The sequence below is a fragment of the Raphanus sativus genome, chromosome 6 (assembly GCF_000801105.2).
Source record: "Raphanus sativus cultivar WK10039 chromosome 6, ASM80110v3, whole genome shotgun sequence".
Taxonomy (NCBI): Eukaryota; Viridiplantae; Streptophyta; class Magnoliopsida; order Brassicales; family Brassicaceae; genus Raphanus; species Raphanus sativus.
This window is the reverse complement of record NC_079516.1, coordinates 16725621-16745831: the sequence shown is the minus strand read 5'-3', so window position 1 is coordinate 16745831 and position 20211 is coordinate 16725621. Positions and strand designations below refer to the sequence as shown.

The following is a 20211-nucleotide window of genomic DNA, read 5'->3' as shown; positions in this document are numbered from 1 at the left end:
CTGATAATTTTACATATGTTTTTAGCTAGAAGATAGCACAACTGCATAATTCAAGCAATAGTACAATAGTTACTGAAATTTCTTAAAGAAATATTATTTAGTGGCTAGAAAGCCTAGAATCAGGTAAGAGTAATATACACACAATAATGGTGGCATTTAACCTTGAAAGGTTGTTCTCTATTGTCCTCATGTTTTCGACGTCCTTTTTCCATTATCTAATAAAAAGGAGGTTCGTATTCTTTTAGTTTACTTGTGGGGCAAAAACTCTTATCACTAAGTGTTATCTTACGCCGTAGTTTTCTATGATTCTATCAAGTTGATTTACACAAACACAACCGCATCACGACTACTATATTGATTCTTTTTTAGTCTTATTATTTTCTTGTGTAGGCGCTTACGTAAACTCATACCCAAATGTTCTTGTATATATGTTGGTATACATTAAACTCAAAATCACTCTATAAAGCTTGAGTTGAGCGTATCATTTTTAATATATAGACACAACATTCTATATATAAAAACATAGTACACATAATCTCCGAAAACAAAACAACTAAAACCTTGAAAGAACTCATTATTATGATTATTCTTATTCTTTTTCGTTCGTCTCATGGGTCTCTTTATGATGACTTTCAGTTTCCAGTTTTCAGATAGGACATTATTTTTATTAGACTAGACACTACACTAATTTTTTAATGAGCCTAAGTAGATTTTATGTTGTGGCGTGTGGAATATGCATGCGTCCATTATAGACCATCGGCATAAACCATGTGATTTGGTATTGAATCATAACATAAACAACATCTATTCTATTTATTCTTCAACATGACCAATTGATACAAGGTTATGTCCAATTATTTATTTATTTTAGTTACAGAAATAATATTAAATAGATTAATAATATTGAATTTTGTAACTTCCCCTTTAGTGCCAATATTCTCGCAACCACTTTCGTATATGTACTCGACAGTTATAAAATGTATTCAGTATCTGATAATAAATATCTACATAGTCGACTAATATGTACATATAAATTCGGTTATTTTAAATGATTATTTTATCAACATATAATAGCTTGCCTGTTCAGTGCAAATGTAAGAATTTTGCGTGTTCAAAAATATTTTAAAATTATTATAAAATTAAGTTTTAAATCTTAAAAAATATAAAAATATTATAAGTGATTAATAAAAAGGTAAATTAGTATTCCTATTTAATATTATTACTAGATTATGACATGCCCTTTCAAAGGCGGATATGTTTTTTGTTTAAAATTTTTCTTAAAATTTTAATTTTATATTTCAGTTTTTATAGTCATTTTATAATTATAATTTTTTATAGATATAAGTGTGGTTCAACTATTTTAATAAAATAGATTAAAACCTCTTATTAACCATTTAGGAGAAATATTATACCAAGAAAATCATAAATATGACTAAAATCACAAATATGACTTAAGAACAAAAATATAAAAATTAAACTTCTAAGAAGATATAAAACAAAAAATATATCCGCTCTTTTAAGGCGGGTCAAAAAAATATAATCTCTCCATAACCGCAAAATTAAGTGGAGCAAATACAAAATTATTTTTTGCGGATTATGCGGGTCAGACTTTTTGACCAAAAGAAATTGAAATCCGCAGGTTGACGGGTCAGGGAATCAGGTTTAACCCGCAACCCAGTCCTAACCGAACGTATACCAGATCAATTTTAAATTGCAATTATTCAATAAAATGTATTTTGATTAAGACTTATTCACAAATATAACCAACACACAAATATGAAAATTAAAATTAAAACAAAAAACATACCCGTCCAGAATCTAGTAAACAATTAGTTTTTCAGCTTTGCGTGATAATGATATATCTTACAAGTCCACATCGGCAAACTAGGGTCCATTTACTACAAGTAAAATTCACAATGTGAAAACCTAAGAGTCCATTGATAAACAAAGTCTTAGGAAAGCGATCAATTTTTAGAAACATATAAGAGAGGTAATTAAAGAGTAAACAATGATTTTATTGACTATCAAGACTGATCAATGAACTTCAACTTCTTGACATTTCTTGACCAAATTCAATTTGGGCCGGAATAAAACCCATGTACAACGTGTCAGCATGTTCCACGTCCGCTTCACTTCATTCACAAGTGTGCGTAAGTACACATTTGCCTGAAAAACTAACATTCACCCACTCACACTATTAGCACTTTCTTCCCCCAAGAAAAAAAAACAGAACGACTCTGTTTCTCACTTCTTCGAAACTCCACATCTACACAAATAAAATCAGAGAGCGGAAGAGAGAAGAGCCGAGAGAGTAGAGATGACGCGAAAATATTTTCAGAGAGAGGTGTTGCCGGTGACGGCGCTGGTAATAATGGAATGTGCCAACGTGGGTTTAAACACTTTGTTCAAGGCAGCTACTTTACAAGGCATGAGTTTCCATGTCTTCATCGTTTACTCTTACGGTCTTGCTGCTCTTCTTCTACTTCCTTCTCTTTTCTTCTCCTACAGGTTAGATTAGAGTTTCTTTCTCCCCTTACTAATTTGATCCGATCTTTACCACTTTGAGCTGAAGTTTTTATCTTTTTCTTGAAATAGATTGATGGGGTTTTGTTTAATTTGTCAGATCAAGAACGCTTCCACCGATGAATTTCTCAATTCTCTACAAAGTCGTGCTTCTTGGGTTAATTGGGTAAAGTTTTTTATTTTTAATTTCCGTATTTTTAAGCAATTAGAAATTATTTGCATGAGAGTTCCTCAAATTCTCAGATTTTTCTTTATGTTAGAGATACTTGGCTAAAAGTTGCTCCCAAAAGCTGCAACTGTTCTGCAAAAATCTAACGCTATTTTTTATTTTCCTCTATTTATTTATTTATTTATTTATTTATTGTTGAAGCTTCATTTTCATGATTTCATATCTTCGTAATAACCGGTACTTTTTTTTTGTTCAAACGTAATAACCGGAACTTATTCCATAGTTATATAGATCAATTTATTTAAAAAAAAACTCTAATTAATATAGATTCTGTTTGAACATAATGGGGATGAACAAAGGACATGTACTAATTATAGCAAACTGTACTGCAAAATCTACCCCATTTTCTTTTGTTTTTCCTTTTTAATAAATTCCTTTTATATATTTTTAAAAGGGGATGCTTTCATCTTCGTAATAATCGAAATCTAATAGTACTATTTTGTTTTATAAATAAGTTAATAAAATGGTGTTAAAATAATATAGATGCTGCTCAAACATAATGGGATACACGGGGATTAACTATAGCTCTCCAACACTAGCTTCTGCAATCAGCAACCTCACTCCTGCGTTTACCTTCTTGCTGGCCATCCTTTTCAGGTTTATTATCCTCCTATAATATTCCTTTACACTATCAATTTCCTAAAACACCCTCGGCCCATGAGGCATATTTAGGCCTTCATATTCAGCCCATGGGGCATCATTTGTTGATTTCTTCGGAGTTTGGTGTTAGGATGGAGAGTGTATCATTCAAGAGAACAAGTAGTGTGGCTAAAATGTTAGGAACCGTAGTTTCCATTGGGGGAGCATTTATTGTGACTCTTTACAATGGTCCTGTGGTGATCGCTATGTCACCACCATCCATTTCTCTACGATCACAGTCGCCTAACCATGATTGGATCATTGGTGCGGCTTTCCTTGCCGTTGAGTACTTCATGGTTCCGTTGTGGTACATTGTCCAGGTCTGACTTTAATAGACATTATTTGCATACATAGTTTACTTCTATCTATATATTTTTTTGTTTTATGCATCTTATTGATCTTAATATTTTTTTTGTAGACTCAAATCATGAGAGAGTATCCATCCGAGTTCACCGTTGTTTGCTATTATAGCTTTGGAGTGAGCTTTTGGACCGGGCTGGTCACGTTGTTCACTGAAGGGAGTGACTTGAGTACATGGAAGATAAAACCAAATATAGCTTTAGTATCAATCGTTTGCTCGGTGAGATTATAACTATGGGTTGATGTGTGTTCCTAGACACTATGAATGCAATTAGGGATTAACAATGAGATTTTGTTTATGTCTATATTTTTAGGGATTGTTTGGATCTTGCATAAACAATACAATCCACACGTGGGCGTTGCGGATCAAGGGGCCTTTATTCGTTGCAATGTTCAAGCCTCTGTCCATTGCCATTGCCGTTGCAATGGGCGTGATCTTCCTCCGGGATTCTCTTTACATCGGCAGGTGAATAAAACTTACACTTGAAAACGATGTACATCCAAATCCAGTCTAGTAGTATACTAGTAACTAGTGAATGGAAGATTAGTTTTAATAAGCTGAATAGTAAGTTCAGACCTCAACACATATACTTTCAAGTCATATCACCCGCTCAAATCGCTTTTTATCAATCTTTTTCTGCTTTAGTTAACTCTTTTATTTTCATTTGTGACTGTGTGCTGAATGTTATTGGCCTCAGCTTGATAGGGGCAACGGTAATAACCATGGGGTTTTACACGGTGATGTGGGGCAAAGCCAAGGAAGTGGCCTTAGTCGAAGATGACAACAAGGCTAATAACGAGGATGCTAACGAAGCTGACCTTGATTCTCCACCAGGTTCACAGAAGGCTCCTCTCTTGGAAAGTTACAAGAACGATGAGCATGTATAAGTATCATCAACCAGTCAATACATCTCTCTATATTTGTGTATGAAAATTTGATATGTAAAAGTCTTTTAATTTATTTGACGATACAAATGTGATCTTTAATTTTAGGAATCAAGTTTCTTCTAATCAAAATTACATAACCTAGTGCACGCATAACAAACCAATGAATTTTAGATGACAAACAAAAATAGTTATGTACAATTCAATCGTGTATGTTTGGCAGAATAATGAGTTTCTTTTTCAATTTAGCATGAATTTTTTATAAATGTTTTGGAGTCGCGTAATCATTGTTCTTTCAAATATCTTTTTAATATTGAAAAATCACTTAAATGTTTTAATGTACAATAATATTCTCCATTGTAAAAAGAGATTAAACCTAAAGCATGAAAGAGCCAAACTCCTTAAACTGCTATACCACCATCTTCTTAGTACCTTTCAAATATTCCAAGAAGGAACATTTTAAAGTACAAAACCGACACTTAGGGACCACAAAACGACTTTTCGTTCTTTTTCCAATAATAGCATAAAGAGAGAAAAAGAGAGGAATAAGAAATCAAAGACTCTCGTTCAATACTACGAATTCTTATCATTTCCAATAATGGCTGGAGCCGTAAGTCTCTGGCGGAGAGAGGCCGTGTTCTTGACGGCCATGCTTGCGTCCGAAACTGGTATTGTCGGAATGAATACTCTGTTCAAAGCAGCGACTTCAAAGGGACTCAACTCTTACGCTTTCCTAGGCTATTCTTATCTTCTTGCTTCTCTTCTCCTTCTTCCTTCTCATTTCTTCTCCAACAGGTTTCTAATCACTTTATGGGAGTTCGTAACCATTTATTGTTGATTTCATTGGATTGTGTATGTATTTTTAACAGGTCAAGATCACTTCCTCCACTAAGTTTCTCAATACTTTCTAAGATAGGACTTCTTGGACTATTAGGGTAAATCCAACACAATTCTTCTTTCAGTTATGAATATGGAACTTTCACTTAAAGTGTTCACTTGAAGTTTTGCTAATATAATTTTGTTTTTTTTTATAGTTCAATGTATGTGATCACAGGGTACATAGGCGTTAAATACAGCAACCCAACCTTAGCTTCCGCTATTAGCAATATCACTCCTGCTCTTACCTTTATCCTCGCCATTATCTTCAGGTTTTTCTTTTTCTTTTGCAGTTGATTTCTGATACTTAAAAAAAAGACTTCATCATTATATCTTGTTAATGAGTCAAAATGGTAATAACTGTTTTAAGCTTAGTTAGAGTAAATTGTAATAAGCAACTTAAAACTGAATTTTGATTCAAATCAACTAAATGTAAATTTCTTTACTATCAGATACCACAATATACGTTAACCAAGTTGTTAATAATTAGCTAATTTCTAGTGCCAACTATCACACCACTACCACTGTCTCAGCTACAAAATTAAATTCTGGTATGATAATTTAGAAACTATTTGACTTACCAGATTTTATATATTTCATTGAATTTTTTTTCAATCAAGTATTTTTCCGTTTTGAAATAATGTAGTATATTCTAGAGTTTTCACACTTATTAAAAAAACACAATAAATACATTATTTTCTGTATTTACCTATTTTCTATAATTTTTAGCCAATCAAAATTCAGTAAATATAATTAATATTTTTAAATTTTTAAATTTGTTATTATAACATACATTGATAATATAAAACATGAATTTTTAAAAAATATTTATTTTTCTAAAACATAGATCATTTTGAAACGGGTGAAATAGTATTTTGTGATTTTTAACCGAAGAAAATACGAAAATATTTTTTGTTAAACGCGTAATACTTGGTTTATTAAAGGAATATTTAATGCACATATAATTCTCAAAACAGTTAATGCATATATTTAGTTTTATTTTTCCTTTCTTTCGATGAATACATTTATTCAGGTTCGGTAAATAATAAGTTTATATATCACTATCGCACAAGTCACAGTCCTACTTTGTGGTGAACAACAAGCTGCTGTTCATTGGTCCCATATACTTATATCTTTTTTTTTGTCAACCCCATATACTTATCTAACTAGGCTGCTTGCATTATTAGACAAGATGCGTATATATCGGCTTTTTTGGAAGCCATCCTTTTGTTTTTGCCATTTATACAAAAATACTATATGATTTAAAAATAATTGGAATAAAATGTGACAGAATCATTAATTTTTTTAATTTGTGAAAAAAAGAATGGAGAAAGTAAATTTGAAAGAAAGGAGCAGTGTAGCCAAAGTGATGGGGACAATATTGTCATTAGTAGGTGCACTTGTGGTGGTTCTCTACCACGGTCCACGTGTCTTTGTTGCATCTTCTCCACCGTACCTAAACTTCCGTCCGCTTTCTCCGTCGTTATCTTCTTCAAATTCTGATTGGATAATCGGTGGATGTCTTCTTACCATTAAAGACATCTTCGTTTCTATTTCTTTCATACTTCAGGTACCATTATGATTACTTCAGTGACTGTTAGATTAAAAAAATGTTATTAAATTGTATTCTAAACTATACCAAGTCAACTAATTAGTTATCCGTTTAACCTATATAATTTTTTCTCATATATCAAACATCAATTCATTGCAATATGTACTGTACAATGACATTGGGCAGGCACATATAATGACTGAATATCCAGCAGCATTTACAGTCTCCTTTTTCTATTCCTTGTGTGTTTCAATCTTGACCTCGTTGACTGGACTCGTAGTCGAGAAGAATAATCCAAGCATTTGGATCATTAGATTCGATATTACTTTGACAAGCATCGTAACGATGGTACGCTCTATATTGAGTTTCAAATGTTAAATAAAACTTCCTTTGTTTTTGTCTTAACATATTTTACTCGTAAACCATTTCAGGGAATATTCACTCCAGTTTACTACGTGATTCACTCATGGACAGTGCGTTACAAAGGACCTCTTTACTTAGCGATATTTAAGCCACTGTCGATTTTAATAGCGGTTGTTATGAGTGCTATTTTTCTAGGCGATTCTCTCTACCTCGGATGGTATATATATATATATATCCATCAATGCTTTTGATCTACTTATTTGGAAGGAAAAAAACTCTAATCATGTTGTGCTTTATGTTGCAGTTTGATAGGAGGAGTTTTGATAACGTTAGGGTTTTACGCTGTGATGTGGGGGAAAGCAAACGAAGACAAGACTCGGTTGATGTCACTTTTAGAAAAAGAGAAAACTCCTCTTCTGTTGAACCACAACGACGACCAAATTTAATTATTTGAAAAAATATTGTAACCATCCTTTAGAATGTACATCCATGTAGTATATTTTCTTTGGTCTGAACATACTATTAGTATTTTGTAGGAAAAACAAACATACTAGTAGTATGTTACTTTGTATATAACTCGAAAACGGCTATCTAACTGTTAAAACATAAAACGAGTAGCCATATCCAATCTATTTTAAATAAATAAATTTTGTAGAAGGTAAAAAAAAAATATACAATGCAAAGAAGAGAGTAAACTTTTGTTGGCACTTAAATAGAAAGAGAAACCTCATCTGAACTAAATCGACCATCAAATTTACTCTACATGTAAATGGAAACAAACAGAAACAAAATACATAGTTCTTAAGCTATACGTTTGAGAATGTGGACATGTACCATGCTAGTCTATAAATTGCTATGCATTTGACCTGATTCTACATAAATTTGTTCTTGAGTTGAGCACATGTTACGAACACGTCTTAACAGTACGTTGAAGATGAAAATACGAATTAACTGAGAACTTTTCAATAGTATTAGCAACAGTCTTGCAAGTCTACAAAACTATATTCAAAATCGTGGTCGCTGGTGGAAAAGTCAAAACATATTTAATAGGTCTAAATTTAAAATATGTCAAGGTAAATTCAAATAGGATTCTAAATTAATACATTAGATATTAGAATTAGTAATTAAAGTTGATCTAATTAGATTTTAATAAGTTTTTGATGTCGTATCTTCGCTGGACCAAGTTGTCATCCTCCAATTCTACCAATCATACAAATTTATCATTTGGGATTTTTTGGAGCATCTCATTTTCTCATGCGTTTCCAACTTTTCATTCATCTTTTTTCTTCATATGCATAATATAATACACACGGTTTTGTGCTTGCATATTTTTTAAGGTTTCAATTGGTGACCACAATTTAAGAAAATATGATGATGAATTGTTCATTTCTCAAATTTTATACCATTCATGTTGAGTTTTTTGTCATATTATAGATTTATGGGACCTATTATATTTTTTATGAATAAAAAAGTTATGAAGCTAAAAAAAAAAAAAAAAAAAAAAAAAGTTATGAAGCTCGTAGATTAGATGATTGTTGTCAAAAAAAAGAAGTTATGAAGCAAAGATTCTTCTTCTGACTTCTATGAAAAATATAGTCAATGAAAAATAAAATAAACACAAATTCATATATTTCTGATTATTTTATTTCTTCCGTTGAATATTCTTTCGTTCTTTTATTTATATTTACATTCAGTTCAATAGTCATCAATTGCCACCAAATCTATTTTTGAATTACTATAATTTTTTTTCCGAATATATAGAAAAGAAATCTAGAGTTTCTGAAAATACTAAGTAAACGCGTCTTTGAAATACAAAATAGCTTTCAAATTTAAATAAAATGGAAATGAAGAGTTTCAAAATTTGGTAACCTAAATTTTTTTTAAAATTATGAAAGACGTAAAAAAAATTGTTTTAAGTGATAATTCTAACGATTAAGATATAGACAACTTGGTTTTTGTAGAATAAGGATCAACAATTTCAAATTTGCCACCAAAATTCAATGTATCGAAAATACCAAACACGGTTTTATGACTCCTAAAATACAAGAAACAAAATCTTTTTAAAAAATAGAAAAAGTATCTTTCCAAAAAAACGAATAAAGAAAACAATCAAATGATTTATGAACATTCCTTTAAAGTTATCAAAACCGTTTTCGAAACTTTTTTTTAACCTTTTCAGTTTTCAGATACAACACTTATTTTATGGTGGTATATTATGATATCTTGTTCGATTGTTAATTGCATCTTTAGTCATGAAAGCTGGATATAATAATAACTAAGATCTTCTAAAAAAAGAATCTAATAATAAGAAATCAATTTTTCAAACAAAGAAAATATTTCCTTTTTAATTTTGACCAAAAAAAAATACCTTCCTTCGAAAAAAAAATCAAACTAAACTTAAAAAGAAAGAGAGGAAAATTCTAAGAAAGCAAGACTCTCTTGTTCTTCTTCTCTCTTCTTTATTACTAGTTGTTCACTTCATCACATGTTCCTCGTCTCTCTCTTAAATCACAAGTTACAGTTAGGCCTGGGCACGGATCGGATATTCGGGTTTTTGAAGGTATTTGTGATTTGCTTCGAATATTACGGATATCTGATTTTTCGATTTGCTTTGCTTCGGAAAAATACGGATATTCGGAAAAACGGATATCCGGAAAATAAATAGATATTTGCGGATATTCGCGGATACTTACGGATCTCTCATTTGTTTTGATTAATACAAATAATCTTAAAAATTTGATACAAATTTGTTTTGTAAAATATATTTTTTGCATGATATAAAAGATAAAAATTAAAAAAAGCAATGAATCTTCATATTTTGTAAATTTTTAAACTTAGTTAAAATTATAATAACACAAAACTTAAAAAAAAATTATAATTATCGTAAATATTTTCTCTTCCTTTTATGTAATACTTTTATATAAGTAATAATATGAATAGAATCTATCAAATAATATATTAGAATAATAATTATATAATTATATACATTTAAAACTTTAAATATAATCAAAATATACATGTATTTATATATTGACGGATCGGATCGGATATTCGCTTCCCAAAATTTTAATATTTGTGATTTGCTTCGATTTTGACGGATATTGAATTTTAGTATTTGCTTTGCTTCGAAAGCTTACGGATATTCGGAATTTTCGAATCGAATAGCAACGGATAACGAATCGAATCAAATTTAACGGATAAAATGCCCAGCCCTAGTTACAGTTACACAGCTGCGCAAGCGTATCTGAGATTCTGATCTCAACACTGTCTTGTCTGACGTCTGTGAAAACAAACGATCCATTTTTCATGGGAAATGTAATGAAACAGTGTTTCTACTTCTCTGTTTCATCTTTATAATGACAAACATTTCTTTGTACCAAACATCCAATCTCTCTGTTTCTTCATTTCTCTACTCTCTTTTCTCCTCTTAAGGTTTCATTTATGGCTCCAAACTCAGTAGCAGTGACAATGGAGAAGCCAGACAACTTCTCCTTACTAGAGATCAATGGCTCAGATCAATCCTCACTCCTTGACAACAAACGAAAATCCATCAGCCCAAAACAATTATCATGGTTCATCCTCCTCAAAGCTCACAGAGTTGTCTCTTGTCTCTCATGGCTCTTCTCTTCAGTCAGAAAGCGAATCGCTTTCTCATCCAAAAACATAAACGAAGAAGAAGATCCCAGAAGCAGAGGAAAACAAATGTACAGATTCATCAAATCCTGTCTTGTTATCTCCATAGTTGCCTTGTCCATAGAAATCGTCGCGCACTACAAGAAATGGAATCTTGATCTTATGAGCCGACCGTCTTGGGAAGTTCGTGGGCTTGTGGAGTGGTCTTACATGTCTTGGCTCTCGTTTCGATCAGATTACATCGCTCCCATTGTCATTACACTCTCCAAGTTCTGCACTGTCCTCTTCTTGATCCAGTCTCTTGATCGGTTAGTCCTCTGTCTTGGCTGCTTCTGGATCAAGTTTAAAAAGATCGAACCTAGACTCAAAGACGATGAGATAGATTTGGAAGACGCATCTAACTTCCCAATGGTCCTCATTCAGATCCCAATGTGCAATGAACGAGAGGTAAGTTATAAACATACTCTGTTTTCCTCTGTTTTCCTCTGTTTTACTCTGTTTCGCTCTGTTTTGCTCTGTTTTGTATTCTGTAACAGTTGTGTTTATGTTAGGTGTATGAACAATCGATTGGAGCAGCTTCACAGCTTGATTGGCCAAAGGATAGGATCTTGATTCAAGTTCTTGACGACTCAGATGATCCAAACCTACAGCTTTTGATCAAGGAAGAAGTATCCGTTTGGGCCGAGAAAGGCGTAAACATAATCTACAGACATAGACTGATCAGAACTGGTTACAAAGCTGGGAATCTAAAGTCAGCAATGACATGTGATTACGTTAAAGATTACGAGTTCGTTACCATTTTCGACGCAGATTTTACACCAAACCCTGATTTCCTCAAGAAGACTATTCCTCATTTCAAGGTAATCATTCACACACAATCTAGATAAAAATACTTTCTTGAAGTTTTGTAAGTTACGATGATGTTTTCAGTAAAAACAGGAAACTAATCTTCCAGTTATACTCATCACCGACACTACATCTGTCTCGTTTTTTATTCTATCTTTATCGGTGGGTCATGTTCAAAGTAGTTGAAACCTAATCTTGATTTTGTTTTGTGTGTTCGTTGGTTAGTGTTACGTTTGCGTTTATTTAAAATTTTACATGACATCATGCTTGGACTTATCAAAGTGCGTTTTGCATATGATACAATCAATATTTATGTGTGTTTGTTGTGTTGTTTTGCTACAGGGTAATCCACTTGCATATGATACAATCAATATTTATGTGTGTTTGTTGTGTTGTTTTGCTACAGGGTAATCCAGAGCTAGGACTAGTCCAAGCAAGGTGGTCATTCGTGAACAAAGACGAGAATCTCCTAACGAGGCTACAAAACATAAACCTATGTTTCCACTTCGAAGTAGAACAGCAAGTGAACGGAGTGTTTCTCAACTTCTTCGGTTTCAATGGAACCGCAGGAGTCTGGAGGATCAAGGCATTGGAAGAATCCGGCGGGTGGCTCGAGAGAACGACAGTCGAAGACATGGATATCGCGGTCAGAGCACATCTCAATGGATGGAAATTCATTTACCTCAATGATGTTGAAGTCACTTGTGAGTTGCCTGAGTCTTATGAAGCTTACAAGAAGCAGCAACATCGTTGGCATTCCGGTCCTATGCAACTTTTCCGGTTATGCCTTCCTTCAATCATCAAATCAAAGGTAGCTAATACTAAAATTCAATTTCTATAACACATCTATAAGTTAAATGTTCTCAGCTGGAAGAATACGATAAGCAAAGCCTAGAGTTCATAGTGACGGTCAAGATGAAACTAATATTCTTTCCGTTTCTAAATTAGTGTCACTTTGACATTTTAACACAGATTAAGAAAGTGACGGAAATATACGTAAGTTGTTATTAATTATATATTTGAGATAAATAAAATTATTTATAAAATCAATGCAATTTACAATTAATTTTCAGTTGAAGACAAATACTCCCTCTGTTTTTCAAAGATACATATTCTAGTCTTTTCACATATATTAAGAAATCACATTAAAAATGCATTGATTTTTGTGAATAACAATTTTCCATAACTTTTAACCAATAAAAATCCAATAAACACGATTAATTTTCTTGAAGTTAACAAATTTTTATTAAATAATACATTGAAAATGTAAAATATGTATCTTTTTTAAAACAAATTTTTTTCCTAGAACATAGATCTTTAAAAAACGGAGGGAGTATAATTTGCATTAGAGTTGTAAAGTAATATTTTTTCTGTAACAAAAAAAAAGTTATAAAGACACTTCTTATGAAACAGAGATAATATTAAATAGTTAAAATATTGTGGTTCTGGTTTAATTTTTAAAATATTGTTCTCAAAATCAGTTTTTTTTTTTTTTTTTTTTTTAGAAAACATAAAATTTTTATTCAACCCATTAATGGGAAATCAGTTTCGGTTACAAAGTCGATTTGAACAAAAGCTCCCTAGTCAATGTATTACAACCTAGCTTCGCCCGCCCACTAGACCCGACACATTCCACTAGGCCATTTTTAAAATCCTAAAGAATCGGTTGCCGTTCTCAACCATCGATGAATACCACAGGACCGTGAGGTTCACCTCGTTACCGAGGTTGCCGGGAACTCCCATATCATCTCCGGAGTAACTAGTTCCCGATGAACTCTTCGAACCTCGTTACCGTTACTGTCCATGAAGTCCAAGACGAGCATAAAGATGAGAGAAACTCTTACCAAGAGATGTCCATCTCCATTGCCGCCACGAAAGGAGCAAGAAACCGGGTTGATATCAACGCCACATCCTGTCAAGAAGCCTCAAAAACCTGCAAGTAAAGTCAGGCTACACTGCCGCATAATCAGACAGACAACACGACACCGGGAAGGTAGCTTAGACGAGCTGTTGACCCGAGGTGATCAATGACTCTCCGGAGAACCACCTCTACAACTCCGACTATCGAGAACCGATAGACCGTTTACCAACCGTAAGAACCAGCTTCTGAGTCATCGAAGCGGTGAAAAGAATGACGCAAAGAGACAGCTCCGGAAAGAAAGTGGCCACTTTCAACGCAGAGAACTTGACAGGGTGCTGTTGGGGATAGATCGGAAGTGAAGCGGAGCCTCAGGTGACCATCGAGAAGCCATAGACGACTGTCTGTCACAACCACCAGAAACAACCACACACGCCGGAACGAAGCCTAATACCATCTCCGAGCCTGCGTATCGAGACTCCAGACGCGCTTCCGGGAACAAACACCACCGAAATTCACTTGATAACAGAAGGAAGGGTTGAATCTTACCGACACCGGAAAGAACCAAGAGACCAACCACCGCTACCGAAAGTCACCATCGTTTAACGAACGACACCGCCGCCGTCTAATAAATGGAACAGACCATCAAAACCCACCAACGACGAAGAAATCCGGCGAGATCTGAAAAACCAGATCTAGAAAATTGACCTCGCCATAAACCCTAAAAGCCGACCACTTCTCAGCCAGACCTTACGTCCTCCTCACCACAGCACCAGGTGAAGTCAATGCTCGCCGGAAAGGAACGCTCCTTGCGCACGGAGCGCTTGCCGGAGAGAAACGCCAACCCAGAACCATGAGTATCTCGAAGGGGAAGAGAGAGGCCGAGAAGCAGCAAAGGAAGACAAGAGAAGGGAGAAGAGGCTCTTCCGGTGCCGGCACAAGCGCAGACGCGCCGCCGTACACCAGAGAGAAATCAGATGTGCTGTAGAGAAAAAGGTTCGCTAGAGAGAAGGTGGGGAGGACTTTTTTTTTTGTTTCTCAAAAAAAAAAAAAAAAAAAAAAAAAAAAAAAAAAAAATCAGTTGTCTAGCGAAGATCCATAATATGAATAAAGACTGAATGGTTTGTTCTTCGGTTCTGGTTTTGATTTTGCAGATATCGGTAGGGAAGAAGGCCAATTTGATCTTCCTCTTCTTTCTTCTAAGGAAGCTTATTCTTCCCTTTTACTCATTCACACTCTTCTGCATCATACTTCCATTAACAATGTTCATACCTGAAGCCGAGCTTCCTTTGTGGATCATCTGCTACGTTCCTATTTTCATCTCTCTTCTCAACATTCTTCCCTCCCCTAAATCTTTCCCTTTCTTAATCCCTTACCTCCTTTTCGAAAACACAATGTCCATAACCAAGTTCAACGCCATGATCTCTGGCTTGTTCCAGCTTGGATCGGCTTACGAGTGGGTTGTGACCAAAAAGACTGGGAGATCATCTGAATCCGACTTGTTAGCGTTCGCTGAAAAAGAAGAGAAGTTGCATAGGAGAAACTCAGAGTCCGGTTTGGAGCTTCTGAGTAAGCTTAAGGAGAAAGAGATGAACCTTGCTGACCAAGAAACTTCAAAGAAGAGCATTGGAGGGCTGATGAGGTCTAATAGCAAGATGAAGAAGAGGAACATGGTGTTCAAGAAAGAGCTAGGACTTGCGTTCTTGCTTCTAACCGCAGCTGCAAGGAGTTTTCTATCAGCGCACGGTCTTCACTTCTACTTCTTGCTGTTTCAGGGGTTATCTTTCTTGGTTGTAGGGTTGGATTTGATCGGAGAACAGATCAACTAGACATAAAGTCAGGAGAAGTGAGATAAACCCATTTATATTCGCTTATTTTTTGTTTATTTTTAATTATTTTCCCTTTAAATGTGGGTTTTATACCTAATTTTCAAAAACTTATAGTGTCCAGTTTCAGATAAATGAAAAGATTAATTTACTATATGATCTCGGCCTAACAGTTTAAACTGTACCTCTTAAATGTTTATGTATAAAGAGTGGTTTAGATTCTGCTAATGATCCGACTGAGAAGCCATTCGAGTTTGCTATACATGTTTACCAAGATCTGGTTTGATATTCTTGATGATGCTAAAAAGTTCCCAAGAAAACATCCTGCTTAGCCGACTAGCTAAACATGCAAGAAACGGGTTTCAAGTTTGCAAGCTTATTTGTCAAACTAAGCTTTACTTGTATAATGGTTAACTATACTCCTACGTTTATGAACCGAAGCAATACAAATATCATTAATTTATCTAGGTACGTACCATACTGAAGAATTTAATCAGGTAGATAACTGACTTTTTATTCCATAAATGAGGTGCGTATATTTCTAACTGAGATAGGGGTATTGTAATCGATGAAGAATAAGATCCGCGTTTTTATAATCACATAATTTATCTAATATACTACCATGGTGGTCGACCTAAGTGGCCTTGATCCACTTATGTTTTTTTTCATGTATCTTTCTATGATAAATTTTTTGATGTCACATCTATATTAAAGCATTTTTTTTTAAATCTGCTTTTAGTCAAATTGTAATCGATGAACAATCTGCTTTTTGCATGGTTGTACAAAAATAATTTGTAGATAATACTATAGACTGACAATACTAGAAGTTGTATGAACTGATCAGGCAAAAACCCTGTTCCAAGACTTGTGAATCCAGCAAGTTATTGGAATTAAACCCATGTCATACACGGTAAGAAAATAGTTAAGTCGACTAACATGAATATAGATATTTGGACAATGGAAAAATTATTGCTTGAAATGTTCCCGGTTTGTAGTCGTCTCTTTTTATGGATTTGACGGCCAAGATCAATGACAATGTACACAGTGTGGGTCCGCTAAATCACATGCTTCGACAAAAATCACAACTGTATCTAGCTTTCATATTACATTGTTTCCAGATTATCCTTGAATTTATCTTTCTTTGAATAAGTCGTCTTCTAGAGTAAACTTACATGCAAAATTTAGGATTCTAGAATCAACCTATCAAGAGCCCGATAGTTAACAATAGTAACGGATTCCAATGTATTACGCTTTCAAAATTCCAATGTAAAGATCTTACTAAGATTCAAACAACTTACTAAATAAGATTACATTCAACCTGTGTTATCTAATTAAGCATTTCGTTATGTGTGGCCACCTTAAACCATGCCAAATAGCTGACGAATGAGCAAATGGTCTCAATAAGTTCATCATTCATTCCCTAATCACGACTACTGACAATAACTCACCATAACCCTGTCATCTTTGTCACATTTAAAGAAGACCTGGTTTCTTGGATACATCAAGTCATTTGCATGTATTTCTCATTATCACATCATCTTGATATATTATTACCAAACTCATTATCATCCCATCAGCGTCACAAATTATGCCTGAAACTACATTAAATAGTAGTATGTATTGATCTCTTAGTTTCTTCAATATATGTATCTGCTTAATTTAAACAATACGTAGTATTATAAATATGTTTTTATATAGATATCGAAGAAAAGAGAGGCAGAAGCATATTGTGAGTTTCTTCGCTATCGATATCTTATGATAATTTTGGACCATTACAGTTGTATTTTGCTGTTATTTCATTTGATTAATTCCGATTTGTGTCTCACAAATTTTGTTGATATTTTAACATGTTAATACATTTTAAATGTTTTATTTATAAGTTTATTTTGTTTTGAACATTTTCCAAAGCATTTATTATTGAACTATGCCAAATTCTGATTCTCACACATAATTAAATATATAACTTTTAATATGTATTTTAAAATTAAATACATAAAATGTCAAAATGTAAAATATAGATTTTTTGCATCAATCTTCAATGGGTAATGTTCAAAAATTCCTTTAAAAAAAAGTAATGTTCAAAAAAAAAAAAGTTAAGAATGGGAGGTTTTCCCGTAATGTAATAACCAACGTAATAAGTGAACCGGATCCTCAATCTCATACCGAGGTTTTGACACACATACCCGTGATTGGTGAACCAGACATCGGCGCGTGGCCTACACTCTCCCTCCCACTTTCTTCATCTTCCTCCTCCTTTCTATTATAATCACAAGCGCTTCCTCTACCTCACTCTCTCTCTCTCTCTCTCTCTAGCTCCACAAAATCTCATTTCTCTAACAATGGCGGAACTCAAATCTCTCTCCCTCTTCTTCTTCTTCTTCCTCTTCACTCTCCTCGCCTCCACCGCCGAACCTCGCCTAACCACCGACTTCTACTCCAAATCATGCCCTCGCTTCCACGACATAGTCCGCGACACAATCTCCACCAAACAGATCACGAACCCGACCACCGCCGCCGCCGTCCTCCGCCTCTTCTTCCACGACTGCTTCCCCAACGGCTGCGACGCCTCCATCCTCATCTCCTCCACCGCCTTCAACTCCGCCGAGCGCGACTCCCCGATCAACCTCTCCCTCCCCGGCGACGGCTTCGACGCCGTCGTCAGAGCCAAAACCGCCCTCGAGCTCGCCTGCCCCAACACCGTCTCCTGCTCCGACATCATCTCCGCCGCCACTCGCGACCTACTCGTCACCGTCGGCGGTCCTCACTACCCGGTCTTCCTCGGCCGCCGCGACTCGCGCATCTCAAAAGCCTCCCTCCTCGCCGACCTCCTCCCTCTCCCGTCGTCTCCGATCTCCAAGACCATTCGCCAGTTCGAGTCCAGAGGCTTCTCCGTTCAGGAAATGGTCGCTCTCAGTGGAGCCCACTCCATCGGATTCTCCCATTGTAAAGAGTTTGTGGGCTTGGTGGGCCGGAACAGTACCGGGTATAACCCGAGATTCGCTGTCGCGTTGACGAAAGCTTGTTCTAATTACCCGAAAGACCCGACGTTGTCTGTCTTCAACGACATTAATACTCCGAACAAGTTCGATAATATGTATTACCAAAATATCCCCAAGGGTCTTGGGCTACTTGAGTCGGATCACGGGTTGTACTCAGACCCGAGAACCCGACCTTTTGTTGATCTTTACGCTAGAGATCAAGATCGGTTCTTTAAAGACTTTGCTAACGCTATGCAAAAGTTGAGTCTTTACGGTGTACAGACTGGTCGACGGGGAGAGATCCGGCGAAGGTGCGACGAGGTTAACTGAGTTTAATTTTTTTGTTTTGGGGACAAAAATGTGAGAGATTTGAGAGTGTGAAATCATCTGAGTAAATTGCTCATGTTTTTCCTCTACAATGTAAAACACCTATGATTTATATGGATGATCGTTTTACTTTCGTACAAACAAAAAGTTCAAACTTTGGTGAAGGGATTCAGTATGAATTTCTGCATTTGAGTGTTCAGGTCGTACGGTTTAGAAATGATTCTGGTTCAGTGAGAGTAAACAAACCTGAACGAATTAGTTTTGGGTTTGTTGGATCATTAGTGGTAGTTTAGTAATTGATCATGTCTCCGGAGATAGAGGCATGTAGGAAGGACATATGTGATGATGATGATCTGATTTATATAATTGAGGCGCCTCAGATACAAATGTGTTGATGAAAACATTGGTGTTACATTTCAATTTCTTGCTATGAAATTAGTAAATGTATTTTTGTGTGTTGATGAAAACTCTTTTTCTTTTGGGTGTGTTTCAACTTATCCTACATAATTATAGTATAGCAGGCTTACCAGCACACCTATACATTACCCGGATACACAAATCTCATGAAAAGACGAAACAAAACAATTAGCAAAAGTCATTACGAGAGAACATCAATATCCCTCTAAAACGCTCTATGCATATTTTCCAAGACTTGGTTTCTAGCAAAGATGCTAAACACATGATCTGTCTTCTTGTTTTTTAACAAATGGGAAGTATTCTCCTTCACTGAGAATTTGCATAATAGATTTCACAAGTGGGCACTCACCAGCTTCTCATCACAAGACAAACAGTTCCATGTATCGGATGAGTTCACCATCGGCGGAAAAAACTGGTGAGTTCCTCACAAGTGGTTTGTGTCATGGATTGAAACAATAAAATATTTGCAACTCTCAGGGCTTTGAAAGTATATCCAAGCGGCGATGGAGAAGGACAAGGTAACTCTTGGTCACTATATGTCGTTGCGCGGCTGATGTCGAGCCCTACGATAAGATTTACCTAAGAGCTAAGCTAAGGATCATGACCAAGAAAGATTCTAACCATGTGGAGAAACAAGGTAAGTTGTATTGGAAACATGACTTAATTATATGTTCTCCGGAACTTAACTGCCCCTTTGTCCAGATCTTACTGACAGTTGAAAGCTGGTCGGATAGAGCAAACAGTTGGGGTTCCAGAAGTTCGTGGCGTTTTCTGATGTTAAGGATACTTTAAGGTTGAAGTGGGTTTTTGAATATTTCTCTAAAACAAAATACTTTCCGAGTTAGTTTTTTTTACCTACGGGATGAGTATTCCTATTTGTATATAGCAAAGTTTCTCCC

The 20211-nt window shown here is 35.0% G+C and overlaps 4 protein-coding genes across 4 annotated transcripts; all 4 read left to right on the top strand.

The window, feature by feature from the left end:
* Window positions 1-2155: 2155 nt before the first annotated feature.
* LOC108813003 (WAT1-related protein At3g28050) lies at window positions 2156-4768 on the top strand. Its single transcript, XM_018585419.2, has 7 exons — window positions 2156-2508; window positions 2624-2689; window positions 3236-3349; window positions 3483-3711; window positions 3810-3971; window positions 4066-4217; window positions 4450-4768. The coding sequence occupies exons 1-7, from the start codon at window positions 2318-2320 to the stop codon at window positions 4637-4639; spliced, it is 1104 nt and encodes a 367-aa protein (XP_018440921.1). The 5' UTR covers window positions 2156-2317; the 3' UTR covers window positions 4640-4768.
* Window positions 4769-5172: 404 nt separating this feature from the next.
* On the top strand, window positions 5173-8038 carry LOC130496788 (WAT1-related protein At3g28100). Its single transcript, XM_056989251.1, has 7 exons — window positions 5173-5431; window positions 5506-5571; window positions 5671-5784; window positions 6836-7082; window positions 7251-7412; window positions 7496-7644; window positions 7732-8038. The coding sequence occupies exons 1-7, from the start codon at window positions 5235-5237 to the stop codon at window positions 7871-7873; spliced, it is 1077 nt and encodes a 358-aa protein (XP_056845231.1). The 5' UTR covers window positions 5173-5234; the 3' UTR covers window positions 7874-8038.
* A 2645-nt stretch (window positions 8039-10683) lies between these two features.
* LOC108807398 (xyloglucan glycosyltransferase 4-like) lies at window positions 10684-15744 on the top strand. Its single transcript, XM_018579679.2, has 4 exons — window positions 10684-11507; window positions 11612-11920; window positions 12313-12717; window positions 14919-15744. Exons 1-4 carry the CDS (start codon window positions 10869-10871, stop codon window positions 15591-15593), a joined length of 2028 nt encoding a protein of 675 aa, XP_018435181.1. The 5' UTR covers window positions 10684-10868; the 3' UTR covers window positions 15594-15744.
* Window positions 15745-17849: 2105 nt separating this feature from the next.
* LOC108806428 (peroxidase 31-like) lies at window positions 17850-19026 on the top strand. The gene has a single exon (XM_056987533.1). It carries the CDS (start codon window positions 17930-17932, stop codon window positions 18896-18898), a length of 969 nt encoding a protein of 322 aa, XP_056843513.1. The 5' UTR covers window positions 17850-17929; the 3' UTR covers window positions 18899-19026.
* The last annotated feature ends 1185 nt before the right edge of the window (window positions 19027-20211 follow it).

Excerpts from the sequence above, each read along its gene's own strand:
- LOC108806428 (XM_056987533.1), top strand. The coding sequence starts at position 17,930 with ATGGCGGAACTCAAATCTCTCTCCCTCTTCTTCTTCTTCTTCCTCTTC.
- LOC130496788 (XM_056989251.1), top strand. The coding sequence starts at position 5,235 with ATGGCTGGAGCCGTAAGTCTCTGGCGGAGAGAGGCCGTGTTCTTGACG. Across the intron at positions 7,083-7,250 it reads CTATTTCTTTCATACTTCAG|GCACATATAATGACTGAATA; the intron begins GTACCATTATGA and ends GACATTGGGCAG. Across the intron at positions 7,413-7,495 it reads TGACAAGCATCGTAACGATG|GGAATATTCACTCCAGTTTA; the intron begins GTACGCTCTATA and ends AAACCATTTCAG.
- LOC108813003 (XM_018585419.2), top strand. The coding sequence starts at position 2,318 with ATGACGCGAAAATATTTTCAGAGAGAGGTGTTGCCGGTGACGGCGCTG. Across the intron at positions 2,690-3,235 it reads GTGCTTCTTGGGTTAATTGG|ATGCTGCTCAAACATAATGG; the intron begins GTAAAGTTTTTT and ends AAAATAATATAG. Across the intron at positions 4,218-4,449 it reads GATTCTCTTTACATCGGCAG|CTTGATAGGGGCAACGGTAA; the intron begins GTGAATAAAACT and ends TATTGGCCTCAG.
- LOC108807398 (XM_018579679.2), top strand. The coding sequence starts at position 10,869 with ATGGCTCCAAACTCAGTAGCAGTGACAATGGAGAAGCCAGACAACTTC. Across the intron at positions 11,508-11,611 it reads CAATGTGCAATGAACGAGAG|GTGTATGAACAATCGATTGG; the intron begins GTAAGTTATAAA and ends TGTTTATGTTAG. Across the intron at positions 12,718-14,918 it reads CTTCAATCATCAAATCAAAG|ATATCGGTAGGGAAGAAGGC; the intron begins GTAGCTAATACT and ends TTGATTTTGCAG.